We start from the raw sequence: 20,346 nt of genomic DNA on the forward strand, positions 1-20,346 counted from the left end.
AGATGCAAAGTTGATTTTTTTTTTCCAAAAAAAAAAACCCACAAAGACTCAACACAACAAAAAATGCAACAACAAAAAAAAACCCATAACTGAAAATAAAAAACCCAAAGAAAACAAAAACACAACCAGAAGGCAGCTTCTAGTGTTCAGTTCCAAAGTGTATATATTTAAGGAAATTAAAGCATAAAAGTAACTTCTGATAATGTGATCTCACATAAAGCCTTACTTTTTATTACATTTGAAATTATTTGTATTCTAGTTGATTTTAAAACAATTATTCAAAGGAGCTGTCATTTTCTCAGCTTGCAAAATAGCAGGTGTTGCATGCAAGCTACAGAAAAACACCATTAATTTTCCATAAATGTCATGCTCCTTAAGAATTAAATAGATAGAGTTGTTATCATCACATCATCTCAAGATTACATTCACATTATGCTCCAAGGAGGAAAAAATAAATCGATGTATTTCTAGCAGATCAAAGCATTACACACGCACCGTATAAGCGACAAAATGCCACAAGTACTCACCTGTTCAATCTCCTTTGTCTTAGTTGCAATTGCTTTTGAGCGACCAAGAAGTTGGCCATCTTCATATAATTCCGTACTATCCATTAGATTTGTTTCTGCTTCCTCTGTTTGTTCGACGTATAATGGAGCTGAAGATCCAGCCTTAAAAAAAACCAGTCAAATTAGGTTTTGAAAGCAAAACAAAAACCTCAAAGTGTGAGAGCAAAACCAGAAACCCAAATACAGTCATTCAGTTAGACAGGAGTTTGCTTACCAAGAATACTAGTAAAGCATTATTGCTACAATCTAACAAAAAAAATTATTTTAAACACATGAAAAATGTGACATCATTAAAAAAACGTGACTCAAGTCTTAACTGTGTAAAGACAATGATGTCAGATAACCTTTACCTGCCCTTCTGCTGAAAAGAATCTTGTGCACGTGATATTTCTAACACGAGCTAGCAAGAAAAATTTGCAATGAAAGTGGGATTAGCTTTCTGGGAGAGATAACGGTCACAAGATCCAAGGTAAATCGACATCGACAAGATCAAAACGCTGTCAGAAAGAACTTTTGCAGCATTCAGGACCACAGGTTAATTATTAAAGGAACATAGATGCCTACTGTATAGCAAAAGCAAACACACGCTTAGAGAATTCCTGATAATATGAGAAATCTTACTGAAGTATCAAAATTGTATAAGCTTCCCTCTAAAAGAGAAATTAAGACGGTATCCCTGCCCCAAAGCAAACAGACTCCCACTTGAAGGAATTTATCTGTAAGATGTAAAAGAGAAGAAATTACTACAGGATATTTAAATTCAGTATTATGGAATAGACTAGTAGAGTAGTAAAACAAGTTTTTTAAAAAATTAGATTTGAGAACTGAAAAAGATGCATAAAAAATATTTTCTACTATTCGAGAACAAAGAGGTAGAGAATCTTAAGTCTTAACTAACGTGAAAGTGAAAAGCATTAGACAAAAATAAAAAAAAAAGCTTGAGTGATCTTATGAGCATCTGCTCAAAACTTTGTAGCAATATAAACCATGAGGATTGTATCCCAAATTTTCTTATTGCAATAAATCATCAAATGCCTGAGAGTGAGTAAAGGCTGCTAAAAAATTCAGTGCAGCACAAAGCCCAGCTATTAAGCACTATGAAAAAATTTAAAAGTTGTATTATTTACAAACAAGTACAAAATACAAATCCATTAATCATAAAGTTTGAGATACATTACTTTGAAAACTAAGTACTATTTTGGTTTTCTAAGACTGCCTCTAACATTGAAGCAAAGTGAAGGTTAAAGATGAAATGATCACAGAATTAAACCAGACTATTCGACAACAAGGCATTACATAACATTTGGTTTGTTTTAAATGACAAAAACATCTTCTACTAACATAGCAGAATGCAAAAGAAGACATTCTATCCAAGAGCAGCATAATAAAAGACTGAAAAGGGCTATATACACACTTCAGTATAGCAAACGATAGAAGACAAGGAGGGGCAAGAAGAGGTGGGTGTAAATCAACAATTAATTAATGTTGATTATTAATGAAATAAAGGTTGTGGGGAGAAAAAAAGCAAGGCAAAAACTTAATTTTTAATATAGAAGAGGACTGCTTTCTGAAAAAGCATACAGGACATGGCAGGCTGACACAGTGTTGAACTGAACTCAATAAACAAGAGTTTCTCTTCAAGTCTTATGTTTTAACCCGGACACTCCTATTTTGACTCAGAAGTCCCTTGTTAATTTTAAGGAGTTCAGCAAACACACATACACTAGTGCAAGAGTTCCCTGGAGGACCCCTTGGAGAGCTGGAGCCTTATTTTGTCAGTTGTAGCTGAATGCGAGTTCAAATTATACTAACTAACAAAACCTATTTCGTTTTGTGTATTTAAAAATAAATAAATAAATAAATCACAAGGCTTTACTCTCCTTCTCACTCCCTTTTAACAAACATTTAATAGCACTGAATTCAGGATTAAGTTAGAAAATGTGCCTTTCAGGAGAGTACAGAAAAACAAGTCTATTGTTGTAATAGTTTAAAATAAACTGATTAATAATCCTGTCTTACATCATACTCCGTTATTTCAGGTAAATTGTTTTCATCAGCCTTCTCCGCCTTTTCAGCTGCCCACTTGCTTGCGGCTTCTGCAAGTTCCTTTTCCGATAGTCTGGTGCCCTTATCCAAAGCCTGTACAAAAAAGTTACGGTCAAGGTTTAACATGAAACATATTTACCCATGGTAAAACATCTTCAAAACTAAAATAAATCTCCAAAACATTTTAAAATAGCAAATATGGAAGCTGAAGCTATTTCATTTGCTGACTGATTTCTTTAAAAAGAAGAGTGGGTGAGGAGAGAGTAGAGAAAAAAAAAAAAGAAAGGAGAAAAAAAAAATCAGTGAAATCTGGTAAGAAATTAAAAAAAGTATCATACTTTCAGAATTAGCTTTATTAATTTCATGGGACAGAGATAATAAAAAAATTATTTCAGACCAGTTGAGTTTAGAGAGACATGAAATAAACAGGGACCAAGAAGTCAGATCTAATAATTCAATGTTATTTTCAGGCATAAAAGGATGTAACTAATTTAAACTAAACTATTAAACAGCATGTAGTGTATAAAATCTAACCTAATTAGGGACAAAAAGTATTTTATACATACTTTAAATGATCAGATCTGCTTCCATGAAAATTCATTATTTTTTATTTGGAGGAAACATTGATCATTTATAACAGAGTCAGTCATGGCTTTATAGTCTTTTAATTTACCTTTTCAGATGAAAATACTCATATAAATAGTTTTTTTAAAATATTTTCAAGACATACCAAAACTAGTTTAGGAACAGCTAGTTTTATAAATCTTGTTACCACTGCGTGGGTATTTTAGTTGAATCAACTGTATGTACAGAGGCATCCATCCAAGAATCTATACAACTCTTGTACTAAAAACTGCAACAGTAATTTGGATATCTAAAAAAAAAAAAAAAATTAGAAAAATCCTACCGTGTGAAAAAGGTTGTCACAATTTGTACTCAGTGCCTGCTCCACCTCAGCAAATGGGTGGAGAAAAAAAAAAAGAAAAAAAAGAAAAAGCAACACTCCTCCTTTTATCATTAGTTCATCCTAAATTACATACAGCCAGTGGAAGCAAATACTGTGACCTGTAATAAGGGTGTTTCATCTTCGGACCTTTTGTGCTTACTTCAAGTAAAATATTACCCAAATGCTCTTCATGCTGTAGGCTGGCATAAGCACACGACTAACAGAACCCTTCCAGGTCATAAGGACACCACCTTTATCTGAATCCAGAGAAGCACAACACAATCTTCAAATAAGAGTCTCTCCTTTCTATAACTGTAAATTAACAGAATTACAACCAGGGAAGTCAGGAGGTGATGAACTTCAATACGCAGGGGCACAAAGAGGGTTCCTCAAAGGAAAAAAAGCAACACTCCTCCTTTTATCATTAGTTCATCCTAAATTACATACAGCCAGTGGAAGCAAATACTGTGACCTGTAATAAGGGTCCAGAGAAGCACAACATAATCTTCAAATAAGAGTCTCTCCTTTCTATAACTGTAAATTAACAGAATTACAACCAGGGAAGTCAGGAGGTGATGAACTTCAATACGCAGGGGCACAAAGAGGGTTCCTCAAAGGAAAAGGTAATATAAATCATATAATAATTAAGCCCAGCTCACCTTTTCAAACTGCAGGATTATTCTTACATTAGTCTCACTACCAACCACCTACTGTCAATTCTTTTCCCCCTGTGAGGTCCTTATTCCCCATAATATACCTTTAACCTGACTTTCTCCTAGCTGCCAAAATCTTGTACTCTAGTTCTCTCCCTTTTGTTTAATGCAGCTCTGGACAGTAACAATAAGAAAAGACATGTATCTTTGTCACGGACAGACAGCTTTGCATGAAACGAAGATAAATTAAATCTCATATGACCTACAATATTTCTACAAGTCATAAACAGAAACTGATCACTCTGTATCTACTGGAATATAGTAAAAATCTGTTTAATTTAATCTCATTATATTTAATTATATAAGTCACATGTCAATAAATATGTATTAAAAATAATCCTGAGTGCATTTTATGAAATACATAACGGTATTTCCACAGACACGCTACAGCAGAAGAGAAAGAACAGAAACATATTTCTCAGAAAAATTTCTGCAACAACTTAGGCTGTACGCTTCCAAGAAATTATTAGCCTCGTGTATCTCATAAAAAGCAACGAAACTTCTCTCCCTGCCTCAAAACAGAGTGGTTTGGTTATTTTTTTCTTGGTTTTACCCTGTCCATAACATACGAACAACAAAAACCTATCAGTCTTAGGCTATCTTTGCCGGGAAGCTTTCCCTGCCTCACACATCTGCCTTTTGCTCTAATTAGGTTGGATACAGCCTCCAAGGTTTGCAGTCCAGACAGCTATTAAAGAAAAACACAAAAGATTTCACAGCGTAGTCAATTAAACAGGTGGTTATGATCAGATAACACCAACGTGTATTATTTCATATGCAGGAGTATGTAGAAAATTAATTATAAGACAGGCAAAAATATCTTTTCAGATTTGCATACAGTTACTGCAGTGAAAAGAGATATTGCTGTGGAAGCATATACCTTTGTAAGTATTTCAAAGCTGAATTATAACTTAAGAGCATTGAAAACTATCTCTTTTAATCTATAAAACAGACTATATAACTCATTTATCAAGTAGAAGTAGACAGTAAGACCCTGGCCCTGGAGATATTCGTCATGTTGTGCCAAGACTTTTTGTCTTGGTATTTCTATGTCAGTGAAGTACTTGGACAGCTTGGTCAGTGTAATCCAGTCACCACCCCAGAAGGCTCCACTGGCACAGGACAGTAAATTACAAGCAGATTTTGGGGCTTCAAGAGAAAAGCAATAAAAGGTCACTGAAGTACCTCCAATTCTGTAGCTGATACAAACCCAAATAAATATTTGTGTTGTCTGGGGAAACGATTTCCCTCAAACAGAAGGTTTTATTTTGTGTAGCTTACATCAAGTGGATATCCACTGCCAGCAGATATATGCAAACTGCTGGCAAAAAAACCCCCAACAATACAACATAGATCAGACTTGACTGAAGAAGAAAGCAAAACACTTACAGAATACTTTATAGCTCAAGCTCACACTGCACACTAATACAAGAGCAAGAGATTTTGCAATGCCTCCTTGTTCTCAAAGGTTTGTATTAAGCAAGGACTTGGTATGAAGCTGTAGTATGCTGCGTCCTTAAGGAAAATAGGTTAACTAATTATGAAGTTTATTTTATAATCCAGTGTAACTTGCATGTAACAGCTTTTTTCTTACTTTCCCTATTTGCATCACTGAAAATACATTGTTTGCCTCCCTCCTTTAAGGACATTGGAAATTAGTTAACACCCAGCACAGCAGATCCAAAAGAGGTGCATAAGGGACAAGTATACTTAGAATGACACAGAACAACCAAAGCCTGACTTTTTCCCCACTCAATTATTTTCTTCAGTCTCACCTTCTTACAACAAACAGTACCTTTCTTTCTTGCCTTTTTTCTTGTTGTTTAAGCATTCCACTGCTTTTATTAAAAAGATCTCAAGAACCAGGCTAGTGGATCATGCTACTTAAGGTGAATTTTACACTTTAATAGGACCTTATTCATTTAGAACAATATAATGCTCTGTTCCTTTATTTCTCATTAAAGTACTTCTCAACAATTTCGAGAAAATACTCCTCTGGAAGTGTTCATTTTAACATCAAATATAATTTACAGGCAAGCAGTGCGTGGTATGAAAAGGTTTTTGCTGCCACAGGAGTGCCAGAACAATATTGAATGCTGATTGTTCATTAGTGTTTATTAGCCTGTCCAGTTATGTAGTTGGTGCTCAGTCCTCAAGATTTGACAAGAAATTAAACAGCATAATTCAGAATGTAAACCGACATTTATCTAACTATATCGCAATGTGGCTCCCTTCCCATTCTCACCACATCTCCAAGCACCCTTGCTCTCAAGTCAACTCTGCTATTCATGTTATCTTCCCGGTCAGTCAGACGCTTCACCACACAGTTTCCAAATCCAGTTACAGCTTAGGAATCAATGAAGGATGGAGTTCAGTGCAAGTACAGGCTTGTCCAATTGATCTGTTGTTCCTAAAACCTGCCTCCACATTTTTCTCCTTGCCATTCCTTTTCTAGCACACTTCAGACAATTTTAAATACATACAAAACTCCCTTTCTCTTAAATCGAGACAGTGAATACAGAATGAAAAGGTTTGTCGGTGTCGTCATTAGGTACACACCACTATCAGCACCTTCCTGCCAGATAAGGGAAACCTATCCTCTGCTGGGTTGCACAGCAATTCAAGATGCTCCTTCCTTTAACAGCTGCAAACAGTATCTCCTCCCAAATAAGGAAAGAAATCCAACAACAGTGAGCAATCTGAAACCACGGCAAGAAGTACTCAAAAATAAAATTGACCTTTGATGATGGTACTGCTGTGGAGCCTGAAGGTGATGCATCTCTTGATGTTTTCAGTGACTGAGCTGATGTCCTTTCTTTACCTACAATTAAGAAAAAAATAGCAATCACAAAATTATATTAAAGATATATATTGCAAATATACTTACTGGCTTAGGAAAATTGCAGTGAAATCCACTCAAGTCAGACATGAAATCTACATGGTCCATCATTTGATAAGTATTGATAACAATTTCTTTTCAAAAGGAGAGAAGAGATACAGCTATATTATTTCACATATTTAGGAACACTTACTGTCCTTTTTTTCAACATTAACTGAAAGGGTATATCAACATGATTTGGCAAGATGATATGATTTTACTTTTTAGTATTCCTGTAATAATATAAACGGGTGAAATATTAGACACCAGTCAATCACTCCAGGAAACCAGGCAGTGAAAGAACTGGTTTAGCAGGCCACAGTATGTTGAAAAGTTCCAGTATGGAAAACAGGCCTGTATTGTATCAACCACAGGCTAGATGCTCTTTGTTTTATCAGTGTTTTTCTTCAAAGAGTGAAAAATGGGCAAAGTGACAATTCAAATTCACCGCGCTAGTCACAGTTTGTGCACAGCCTTGCCACAGGCAGACTGCAGCAGCAGAACTGGCTGGAGTGTAAACCACTAGTTTTCTCTTAGATTGCATCTGAGGAATCTGCAAAATGCAAATAGGAAAAGCAAATTTGTTGTCAGTAAGCCTAAATTAACTACGCTATTCGCACTCACTGGGCTATGGCTGACTGCTCACAAATGGAAAACAATGTAGACTTACCTTGGCTTCCATTAAATTCTTATCAATACAATTAAGAAAGATTAATTAAAGTCTATCAAATAATTACGAAAACATGGATGTAAATTATTTTAGCAGAACTACAAACAAATATGGTTCTAATTAAATGAGTCAAAGCAATAAAGAACAAATATGGCATCTCCTAACAGCCGACCTATTTTCGTTTCTTTTTTACTTGATGCCATAAAATAAGACCACATTGTATATTTTAAAATACCACAACCTAAAAAAAAAAAATATAAGGAAAAGTCTATGTAAAAAGCACATAAAAATTAGGAAGTGTCTAAGAGGTATTTGAAAAGCTGGTTTTCTACTCTTCCCCTTGTTTTGATACCATAGGTGGTGTAGACTTAACACAAAGCAAAGATGAAATAAGCGGTCATCTCTGCACACTGTTACAGGCAAGCGAGTTACTGCAGTGATGTTGAAGGCCTACTGATCCATGTAAAAATCTTCACAGCTTCTGATGGGTCTTTCTAAAATGCTACTGGAAACAGCTGAGGAATTTATTCTGGCAAAAGCAAATGCTTTAAATAGCACTTTAACTCTCAATTTGAACAGAAAGCATACTTAAAAACATAGCAAGCAGCCTTATTTGAGAATTTCTAGTAGCCATAAAACAAAGGATGAATTATGAGCTACTTTTAACTAAAAAAAAAGCTCCTGCATGATGGAAACAAATAGCAAACTCAAAAACTGTGGAAAATTAAAAGTTTCTATAAATACAAACCATATGACAAACCCAAAACTGTAAAGATAGAAATAACTGTGTCTTTAATCCATCACACTCTCCAAAGCACAGAATGTCATCTCCCTTGATATCACAAAGTAACACAGAATTTTTCCTCCTGTGATACCTGGTTTTCAGCCCCATGGATGAGCCACATCATTTTAAATTCAGCCTACTTGCACTCTGCCTCTTACACGTCTCCTTCATCAAAGAGATAACCTTCAGAGATTATTTTCAAAGATTATTTACTCCGAGTGGATTATAAATTTGTGCTTGAAGAGATGAAGTAAGACGATACAAGTGGCAGCAAATTATTCAAAGTTAAGCAGTGACAGAAACCACCGTTTAATTTGGAGACATTATTAGGCCTTTTTTTCTGGATGCATGTGACTATCTAGAACCCACGAGCCCCACCTGTACAAACTGAATGAGACACTTTCAAAGCACCACTACTTGCCTTCTTGCATCTCCTCAGCGTACCGCTCTACAGACAGCTCACTGACCAGCCCGGTGAAGGAATGTCACTCTGCTTCTCTCCGTGCTCTCCTACCACAGCTGCATGCATGTCCTTTCCCATCAGCCCTTTCCTTCCCTCTACCAACCTTATTTATGTCCTTCCAGTTTTCTCTTTTCAAACCCTGTATTTTTCCTAATTTATGGATGGTTCAAGAGCATGGGATAGGTCTCCTTCAGTGGAATTCATGAGGCCAAACTGAATCAGATGGCATGATTTTAAAAATTATCATGCTATTTAAAAAGATATCATATTATAAATTCTGCATGAAATAGTATATATTGTTGTATGGTTGTATATTGTATAGTTGGAAATCCATTTAAGTACAAATTAAAATATACCATTGACATATGAAACGTGTCACTTTACGTTCTCTTAAAATATGTAATAAATGAGCTTACCTAAGATAAATCATATTCAAATATGATTCTAGAAGTATTATTTAAGCCATTTATACCTTGCAAATAGGCCATTTTAATTAAGTCATTTAGAGGAACGGTTTAGTAGTGCTATTTTTCAGGGCACAAAGAGTTACAAAGAAATAGTCCAGTATACAAACCATCTGGTCTCTTGCAACCGATTTAAAGATGATGGAGAAGAGGTGTTTGACCACGCAACTGGGAAAAAAAATCCGAAAGCCACAGACCTAAAGGCAACCTCCTCTCTCACCTAGCGTTTGTGAAGATGTCTGCTTCTACCTTGCTACATCCACTCCTGTTGAAGTAATTCTGCCAATATACTACAAAAATGATGGAAGTCAGCTCAAAATGTTAGGAAACAGCAGAAACATTCCAAAATTTTATATCGTTTCCCACAACAATCTCTTCCTGTTTCTGGTAACTACGAGCTGCACATTTACAACACTTGCACAGATTTTTCTCTTTCTCTCCTACACTTAGAAGAATCCACGTGTGTTCACTGTGTATTGATACACAGCATTAAAAGAATTGCAATGATGAGCCAGAAAGATAATTCATATTCTGCAAGGAGTGAAATGATTCCTCAGTATTTAAATGATGTTAACTAAATTCCACAAGATCCTTTTTGGCAACAAGTGCTACATAATGGTCCAGTGTGCCACTCTGGAAACACACAATATGCCTATCAATGAATAAAAAACCCCAACTAATTAATTTAATAGCTGCCAAAACGAACAGTAGGTTTGTGTAGTTCATTACAAAGCATTTGAAGAAAAGGAAATCAAATCAAATCAATTTACATAAGCTGTAAAAACAGCAGTGGCTAAGACTGTAGTATACAAAACCCAGCAATTTTGCCTTTTTTCCCCCCAAATTATTTAAATAAGAAAACCTTAAATATTTTGAAAACAGATGATTCATTAGATTTCTGGGAAAATTTAACAGCCAAGCTTTTCAAAGGCAGAGCACACATGGTACAGAGTTAACTGAGATATGTTTTGCATTTCTTTGAGAAAAGCAAGATTTGAGAGAATCTGATGATGAGATGAAATTACCAAAATTAACCAACTTCCAAAGCCTAATAATACAGTTTTAGAAAATGTAACAAGTAGTAGTATGTACTTTAATTTCTCCAATTTTTTTAATTCCTCTTTTTGCCTGGTTGCAGGAAGAAAAGCCTTCACTTGCTACAAACGACAGCAAAGTTTCTTGTAAGGGAATCCAGTGAAGCACATAAAGAAGTAAGAGAAGCAGTCGATGCCAAAAGGAAAATAACATACAATACCAGAAAAGGCTGTGCAGCTGGGACTCAGACTGCACTACAGTCAGTCTAGAGTTGCTACTGAAAGAACACCTACAACCTCCCACATGAAATACAGAAGGGAACAGCGAGTACAGTGGAACAATCAAGGAGCAGACAACACATAATTGGTACAAAATGTCTAGTTCTCTCATTGTAAAAGACAGCACATAAAGCAAAAGGGCTTATACAGCGAGTTGCAGTTTCACCTCGCTAACCAGCTCTCGTCATTAATCCAGCATTACCTTGCTGAGAAGAAATATTTCTTTTATGTAAAGATGACATACTTCTGCTATGCTGAGACTGGTGAAAAGGATAGGCTTTGCTTCTTTCAGGAGAGTAGCTCCTGCTGCTGACACTGGAGCCAGATCTGCTGTGTGGAGAATCCCTTCGGCTCGCCGGCGATTCCCTGAAGAAAGGAGAGTCCCTCTTATGAGGGGATCGCTCCCTCATATAATGAGAAGGATAGAAGCTTTTTCTTCTGAAGCCATCTCTGACGTCCCTTTGAAGACAACAGAAAAACAACAGTTGCTTGGTTATCCTTCCAGTGACTGTGGAACAGCACTAGATAACAAAATGGCAACATTTTATGTTTGGTAAATACAAATAGGTTAAGCTGTCATCTGTGGAACACGTCTGAAATCTTCAGCACTGTTACAGTACTAGGTAATAAATGAAAAACACGTAGGAAAAAAAAAAGTATGTAAATTTTTTTTTCAGATTTCATTCAACTACTTCATTGCTAGAAGTTAATTCCTTTCTTGATGACACAGATGAAATCTAAGACAGGCATTCAAGAAATTGGGACTCACATTTTATTTCTGCAGATTCACTCCACATTTCACCTGAAAATTTCCACTTCACCTGGAAATTATGCCTCAATTTACAATAGTTAAAAATGCAAATATTGCTTACCCTGCTTAGTTGTTTTCAATTTTATTTCTCTCTTACTCTTATTTTCAAGGGACTATGTCTCTCCTTTGTTTTCACACACCTTATTACGGGAAATATCATTGATGGATTTCAGTTTATACCCAGCAAGGAGAAAAATAAAACTGTAGGATATTTATCCTCATGCCTACGTATCCACTCAAGGATACCACCTTAGATGAAAATATGAAGATTTATACCTACTAAAAAGTCTATGTCTTTCACAGTGCACAACATCCATTTTGAACTTCACTGTAAAATGCCAGACACACACAGTATTACACGAAATTCAACTGATTTGAAACCACAACCTTGTCAACATCAAAACTTTCTACTAAATTTATATATTGTTACTCCAGACCATAGCCTAAATGTCCCAATTACCTGCAAATTATATTAATATCCATATATGATTAAAAAAAAAAATCAAATTGAACTTTGACCCATACATAAGGTCAAAAAAAGTCAAATTGAACTTTTCCTAAAGAATCTCAAAGCTAACAAACATGCAAACAAGCACCTACTGAATCTAGACCTGTGGCATTTGTCTTCATTGGAAGACACATTGCTAAGAGAAGTAGTCCTCAACTCCTCCACAGTATTGCCAAGTAAAAAAAAGACTTCGTAGCATTTATAGTAAGCCAGAAGGTACCCCACTTCACTGCTTCTCTCTCTGATTTCTCATCGTAGTCAAATATTTATAAATAAGGGAATGTCTCACAAAGACCTGGTGGTCTCACTGAGCACAACATAGCCCTAAGCTAATTTTACGTTGGTGGAGAAAAGGAAAAAAAGCCCTCTAGTGTACAAGTCCTGTAGTGTGTTACAGGCCCACATTTGTGATGGGTACCACAGGACTTCAGTGTGCCGGAGCTGTTCTGGACTGCTGACCCCACACAGGTAGTACCACAGTTAATACAAACCCTACTACACTGATGTGTTTTGTACAGAGTTGATTTACTTTTTGCATGGAAAGTACATCTGCACGAGTGGTTTTGCTTCAGAGCACAAACATCCCACAAGTAACATTGAAGTTACTCTGTCACGAAAATCACTGGGGCAGGGGCACAGTCAGTAAAAAAAATGCAGACAATCCTTCAGCTTTGTTCTCCAAGTGAGATGGAAGAAAGTATGAGGAAAATAAAACAAATCTCTGTTTTGAAAATTTTCATATGGAACTAAAATAAGAATCAATAGCTCTCAGACACCTTGGTTTTCAGTAAAATGTCAGTGAGGCAAAGTCACATTTTACATAATTATTTCACTGTTAACAGACCTGCAGCCTTTTAGAGATATCTTATCTTAGAGAAAAGCTTATTTTACAGGCCCACATACCAAACCTGATAGAAGACAATGTTACATGGATTTATAGCTAACAAGTATGTTAAAAATCAATATTCATTTCTCTTCTAACCATATTTTCTTCTTCTGTTTACTGTGACACTTTCTTCTTGTCAAGTGAGCCATCAAAAGAAACAACGAAGAAATTGTTCAGTAGTGCTCTAATTAACAGCTTCTATACATTATCCCCTGTATAGGTACTTCTACCAAAGCCTGAAATAGCCTCAGAATACCCAGAAAGATAATCCTCCTGCTTTCTCCACAGGCCTAAGAGCAACTGCCCACCTTTGGCCACTGTCCTTTAGGGAATGCATAGATTAAGGGAAGGCTCTCCAGAAGGAAATAAATAGTTATCAGAGACTGAGAAAACACCTTTAATGAAGAAACACTCAAATCCTTTTGTCCACTTAGCAAAAAAGAAGTCAGGTGAGAGGTACCTATGAGAATAAGGAGTCAAACCTATGAGAGGTAGCTAAAAATAGGGAACTAATTCTTTATGTACATCACATGTATGAGCATTTTATGTAGCAATAGGCTTAAAGCAAAAGTTCAGACTTTTAAGAATACTAGAAAATTTAGCCTGGCACTGAACTAGCTTGTCTAGTTAAGCGAGTGGGTTTTTAAATTTCTTAAAGAACATATTGATCAGATAGTTATCAGGAATGAGTTAGGTATGGCATATATTTTCTTCAGTATCCTTCTAAATCTCTTTCTTTAAAAGAATCTTACTTATTTTTAAAGCATAAGTTTTCTGGCAGACCAGTACACCACTTTTATGCCCCAAACACGTTTTTATGACCAAGTTATTAAGGCCTAGTATACAGAGAAGTTTATTATGGAAATGTTTACAGAGTCTTAGCTATTGCACACATACATTAAATGCTCTAATATCCACATAAGAACTTCCAGAATATCACTGAAACACACTTTTAAACAGGAAAACATTTAGAAGCCTCATTCTACAATAATTATTCACAAAAATGTAAAATCTCACTTTCATTTTTTAAGTTTTCATTTTAATTCACATCATGTTAATTCTTAACTGGAGTCTACCTCATACTAAACACTCAGGCCACTAACTATATTAAATTTGTTTCGGACAGCACAGCATATCTGATGTTTTCCATTAATGTAACAAACCATATTGAACAGAACAAAATAAGCATTGTTTTACTTTCCCCCCCCTTAAATACTTAAGCTAACATACACCTGCAATTTGGTAATGAAGGCCGCAATTCAGCAAAGCAGTTAAGCACATGCTTCAGATTCCAACACATTCTCAAAAGGTTTATTGAGCAGTGAAAATATTCAATAGAGATGCAAAATTCTGCATGGAGCTGTAATTTTAAAATAGAACTACTGCCTTTAATAACATCTATAGGATTAATTCCTTCTATATAAAATCTCTCTTACCTTTTTTTTCTCTATTCATATCTCACACTTAGTCCTGAAAGTAAAATTTAGTTCTCTCAGCCATACTGGACCAGGAAGTATTACAATTTTAACCTCCACAAAACTTAAGCATTAAATTCTCACTAAAGCTGATAATCTTGGATGAGCTCCTGATTTAAGTTTATAACTAAACAGTCACATATATACACCATTCACCAAGGGCAGCTGAGGAAAGAGCACAAACCTAAGAGTTTCAGTTAAGCATCAGTTCGTTTCAAGGAGGAAAAATGAAAAATACAGAATAGGCAAACATATGGCTTTCTGCACAGCTGAAGACCAAGGGGATACAGCACGAGGGAGATTTTCAGTTGCCAAAGGACCAGAGACACCACCTCTCCTAAGGTACCACTACCACGCTGAGTACTTCTGGTCCCTTGTTTTAGCAACAACTGTGGGAAACTGCAGGCTACAGGAAGCCTTCTAGTTTACAAAAGGGAGTGGTACAGCTTAAGCTCTGTGAAGCAAAGACTAACACAAGCTGGTGTGTCAGGTTTACACCTGAAGAGTACAAAAAGGCAAAATTTAGTCACTCACTAGACGCACTACACGAAAAAGTTTTGTTTGTAAGAGGAATCTTAGTTCAGTACCACTGAATTCATGCTACTGTGCAACTGTGTACACTACTAGTTCACACTTACTGCTCTCTTGAACTTCTACATCCCAATAAACATCCATCTTTTCAACTAAAACGTTAATCTACCACGTGGTCCAGCCACAAAGAAGAAAACTCACTCTTGACACTCCACTGAAGGGTTTGGCAACTCAACACATCGCTGTGGAGCAGAAATTGTAGGTTCTTTCAGTAACTCAGAGGTGAGTGCAGCCTATCACCTAGATGCAACGTCAGAGGCATTTATGTGACACTTTCCATCTGAGAAAGATTGGCGTTGTCAAAGGAGTTAGGCATTCTATCAATAGGCTTGGGCTTGATTACTAGACTTGCCTAGAAGTAACTCCCGCAATTTTATGAATTAATTGAGGAAATTATATGTATCTCCTAAGACATCACAGTTCAGCACAAAGAGACAGAACGTAAGATTTGAACCATGCTTCTGAAGTCAATACACTTTCTCTGTCTCAAGATACACAAGGAAGGGGAAGGGGGAGGAAGAGCGAAACAAAAGAAAAAATCCTCATTTTGCTTGTCAAGACACTGCAGGGGCTAATAGAGCTACCAACATGATTCAGATGACATGGAAAACATTTAATAAAATATACTACAACCCTGACCTCTACATTTCTCAAAAGATTTGCTGCCTTAAACATTCCAAATGCAAACACAGAGAGTCAGAAATACCTCTACTTTTAACATCTTCAAAGTAAATGTAGGTGGTGGAGACGATTCCAGCACCATCCTCCCTTCCAGAACTCACTCCCTCTCTCTCCAGTACTTGTTTGGGCAACAAACTATCAATTTACTTTAGTTCTCTTTTAGAGGCTTACTATAATCTCTGTTATTGTTCAGAGATCTTTACACTGATTTATTATATGCAAAAACAATTCAGTGAATTACATCATTGTAGATATAAGTAATTGCACCTGGTTTCAGCGGCTTTCATCTGAACATTAGAAATGATGACAGATTTCTTATGACAACTGGTTTTCAACGTTTTATGACTAAGCAAGTAACTGCCATATTAGTAAGTGATATCTGCATTTGCTTTAAATGAAATTCATGTAATTAGGACTAGTCAATGTAATCTTATTAAAAGCTTTTTGCATGAAAGTAAAAGGAAAGAGGCATTGCAAAACACTGGTAAGTCATGCAGAGAAGGATAATTAGACATATCAAATGTACAACAACAACAAAAAAATATATAAACGCTTCACAATTTTTATGCTGCATGTAGTACTACTGAAGTCATCACATGCAAACACCAAAAATCCACACTGATGCCACTTATTCACCTTACTCGACATGAAAGCTACTAAACTCACCTTCCTCCCCAGCTCAGGATGTCATAACAGATCAGGGAATGAAAACTAAGATAAGCGGAATATTATTCCAACATTAGAGAGAAATATCTTTATGTCCTTTGATTGAACAGTAAAGCTACACACTTCAACTGTAAATCTGATTACACCCCTCTTTATCCCTAGTAAAGAGTATCTTCTCTTCTACTCTCACCGACAATGTACTTGATTAAAATTGCTGGAGGATAAGGCCACACCATAAAAAACCAACATATTGAAACTCAAACTCTCTAACAGACAGAGAAACTAGGGTCGACCATACAGATAAGGACAGAGGAACAAGAAACTAACAAAGAAGAACAGAGATTTAAGTTCTGAGGAATTAAGAGCAAACAGCTTTGGCAGAATAAAGTCAAAATATGTTAATTAGAGAAATGAAGCGCAAATTCTACAAAATAATTGCATTCAAATGCATACAATCTTGGCTTCTCTGCTTTTTGAAAATGAGGGCACAGTAAGTCCCTGTTCCTGCAATTTCTCTACAATAGGAAATAAATCATGGGTCTAAAGTTCCAGAACGCGTATTTGCATGAAGAGTTGGAGCGAGTCACAACTTCTATTAACAGTGACAACATTTCCAGTGGTGCAGAATTTCACAGCTACAACATTTCCTGATAGACACTACTCCTGGGCCAGATTTCAGACTCTTGACTTTCTGAGCAGCCTATCACCCCAGAGCAGTCAAGCAGTTCCGATCACTTGCTCAAGGAATAAAATTCTCAATATAGTAGCAACTGAATCAATTCCTAAACAGACTGAATTCAGAATGGAAACCATTCCATTCTTGTATCTCAACATACAAGCTTAAAATGGGAAGAAAGACAGGAAGAATGATACAGGATCTTCACGTAAGCTTTCTTTTATCTTTTTTTTTTCCTGCTAATATCATAGCAGACCAGAGAAACTGGTTATCATTTTTGCTTCTTGAGAAAGTTCTAATGGGACACACCTCTAGGTGCTTTCACTTGTCATCCTGTCTCAGGCACTCAGACCAGCACACAGGAAAGAACTTTTAAAAGTTCCCTTGCGGTACCAAAGAACGTGGGGTTGATGGGGCACGAGGAGGAAAATTCTTAACTACCACCGAAAGCAAGCATAAATGTACTGAGACCAAGTATCTGTGCACAGTAACATACTGTGAAACACAAGGAAACAGTTCCATAAGAATTTTTAAATAACTTTATTTTTTTAAGATGTTCTGCATCCATTTGGAAAAGGACACAAGAGTGCAGAGAAAAACAAAAGCTGTTTAGAGTCACTCATCTTTATATGGCCAAATTTCTCAACAAAAGAAGGTTGCACGGGGCGGGGGGGACTGTGAGTTTCATGGGGTTCTTTGTTTTCTTGGAGTTTCTTTTGGGGGTATGTTGTTTTGCATTTTTGGGGGCTTTGTCTATTTGTTTGCTTGGGGCTTTTCTTTGGGTTTTTTGGGTTCATTTGGGTTTTTTACTTCACAGTAAGCTCTTGCCAAGAAATTCAATGTAGGTAAGCATTTCTCTAACATAGATACTAAGTAAAGGAAATATTTTTGCACTATATTTTTAGAAGCATAAGTGAATTTTATGTTTGGCAATCTATTACTCTTTTTCCCAAAGGCTATCTTCAAACTTCTTAAACAGAAGAACCCAGAATCCATGAATTTTCTGCTAAAGCTCTTAAGGCTTTTCAGGACACTGTTTGTTCATTGATACTTCAGAGAAAGCAACAAATACCGTAGTGTAGTAGTATATACCAATATGACCAAACCTTGTGGTTGACTTTCTAACACTATCAATACAAAGCTGCAAAAGGAAAGCGCAAGCTGTGGAACAAGTTTGTAAGGAGTAATATCTTATGTCAGCAATACTGACACACAATACTCTTGGTATATTTAATTTTCTTCTCTTTCCAAACCCCTTAATGAGACCTATAAATCAGAAAAACACTCAATTTTTCTCTGCATCAGAAAAATGCTCCACAATTTGTTTCTATACTTAAAGTGAGATTTGAAGCATTTAGGTCAAAAAGGTTTCATTTGCTTACGCCCCTAAGTTTTGTATTAGTGGTATGAACTTCTGCACAGCAAATTTAAATAAAAGTTAGTGAATGACCTCTGCTTTTGAATTTCTCAAAAGACATACAGGTATATAAAACCTCCACATATTGTACATGTTTTTTTTTTCTTGACTTGATCTCATTCCTTCCTGTCAAGTGTGTAGTTGGTTCAAAATCAGAAAACGCCAAGTTAAGACAGGCATTTCCTCTCATACTCAGACATGTAGGGTTTTTTTTACCCCAGTTTCCTTTTTTCTGTCACTTTGATAACAGTTTACACTAATATAATATACAATATAATATACATTAATATCTCTTGCCATTTTTATGGGGTTTAGGCCAATTCGTGTATATATACTACAAACAGCAATTACCTGAACATATTTACAAGAGATATATCATGCTACTTGGATAAATTCCTTATTAAGAATCCTTTTGCAACTATTGCATGTCTTCAGTTATTTCAGTGATTTAATAATAGCTAACTTCAAAGTGTAGCTCCACAATAAGTCATACTGATTCAGACTGGTGCTGCCACAATCAACATCTTCTCAAACTTCCTTGAATCCATATTCCCACTCCAAACCTGGCACTGATATTTTCTCTCAGGCAACTAAACTGGTACTTAACTTAGCACGTAGGGCCAGCTCGCTGAAAAGCACAAAAACGTGAAACAATACCAGGGAGAGGGAAGAACTGGAACGGAACCAGCTTAGATAGTTTTAAATTGCTGCACAAGTAGATTTTTACCGGAGGAAGTCTCCTTATCACCACATTGTGGCTGCCCCGTCCCTGGAGGTGTTCAAGGCCAAGTTGGATGGAGCCTTGAGTAGCCTGATCTAGTTGAGAGGCGTCCCTGCCCATGACAGGGAGGTTGGACTAGATGATCTCTAAGGTCCCTTCCAGCCTAGGCCATTCTATGATTCTATGATTTATAACTTTTACTTATTTATGATAAATAAAACAGGTCCCCTGGCAGAATTTTGTAGTAGCTAAAGTTAGCATCAGTAAGACGCAGAGAAGTAATAATTTTTTTTTCCTAAAAATAACACATACATATCTAAGCAATATTGAAAGCAATATTCTGGCTGTAATAAACATAGATTCAAAGATAAATTTTTAAACAGAAAACTGTTTAACAAAGATGATTTTTAGTAATAGATAAAATTAACAGTAACTGAAGAGAACTTTTAAAGAAGGTAATTCATCGCTTGTCACTTCAATCTCCTCTGTTACTACAACTCTCTGCCTTACCTAGGTAAACCTAGTACAAAATTCTTTCCCAAAAAATGTATCTAGTAAGATATAAATTCTAGAACACACACCGAGTTTACTATCTAATCAAATTTGAATTGGTTTGCCTCTTTACTCTGCTCTGGTGAGACCTCACCTGCAGCACTGTGTCCTCAGCACAGGAAAGACACGGACCTGTTGGAGAGGGTCCAGAGGAGGCCACAAACATGGTCAGGGGGCTGGAGCACCTCTGCTGCGAGGAAAGGCTGAGAGAGCTGGGAAAGTTCAGCCTGGAGAAGAGAAGGCTCCAGGGAGAGCTTATAGCAGCCTGGCAGTACCTGAAGGGGACCTACGGGAAAGCCAAGGAGGGACTGTTACAAGGGTGTGTAGCAATGGGATGAGGGGCAATGGTTTTAAAAACTAGAAGAGGGCAGATTTAGACTAGGAAGACATTTTTTTATGGTGACGGGGATGAAACACTGGAACAGGTTGCCCACAGAGAGGTGATGAAGGCCTCATCCCTGGAAACATTTAAGGCCAGGTGTGATGGGACTCTGAGCAACTTGATCTAGTTGAAGACAT

General features: G+C 36.4%; 1 protein-coding gene across 1 annotated transcript in view; it reads right to left on the minus strand.

The window, feature by feature from the left end:
- Positions 1-527: 527 nt before the first annotated feature.
- The window catches only part of PPHLN1 (periphilin 1), a gene marked incomplete at its 3' end in the record, with an annotated part of 34,314 nt that continues 14,495 nt past the window's right edge, over positions 528-20,346 (minus strand). Inside the window, exons 5-8 of the mRNA XM_009866552.1 lie at positions 11,088-11,302; positions 7,010-7,092; positions 2,586-2,705; positions 528-668 (exon numbers count right to left, since the gene is read on the minus strand). Of these exons, the coding sequence (XP_009864854.1) occupies positions 528-668; positions 2,586-2,705; positions 7,010-7,092; positions 11,088-11,302 (559 nt within the window). The remainder of the gene's footprint in view (positions 669-2,585; positions 2,706-7,009; positions 7,093-11,087; positions 11,303-20,346) is intronic.

This window comes from Apaloderma vittatum, unplaced genomic scaffold (genome assembly GCF_000703405.1).
Source record: "Apaloderma vittatum isolate BGI_N311 unplaced genomic scaffold, ASM70340v1 scaffold3603, whole genome shotgun sequence".
NCBI lineage: Eukaryota > Metazoa > Chordata > Aves > Trogoniformes > Trogonidae > Apaloderma > Apaloderma vittatum.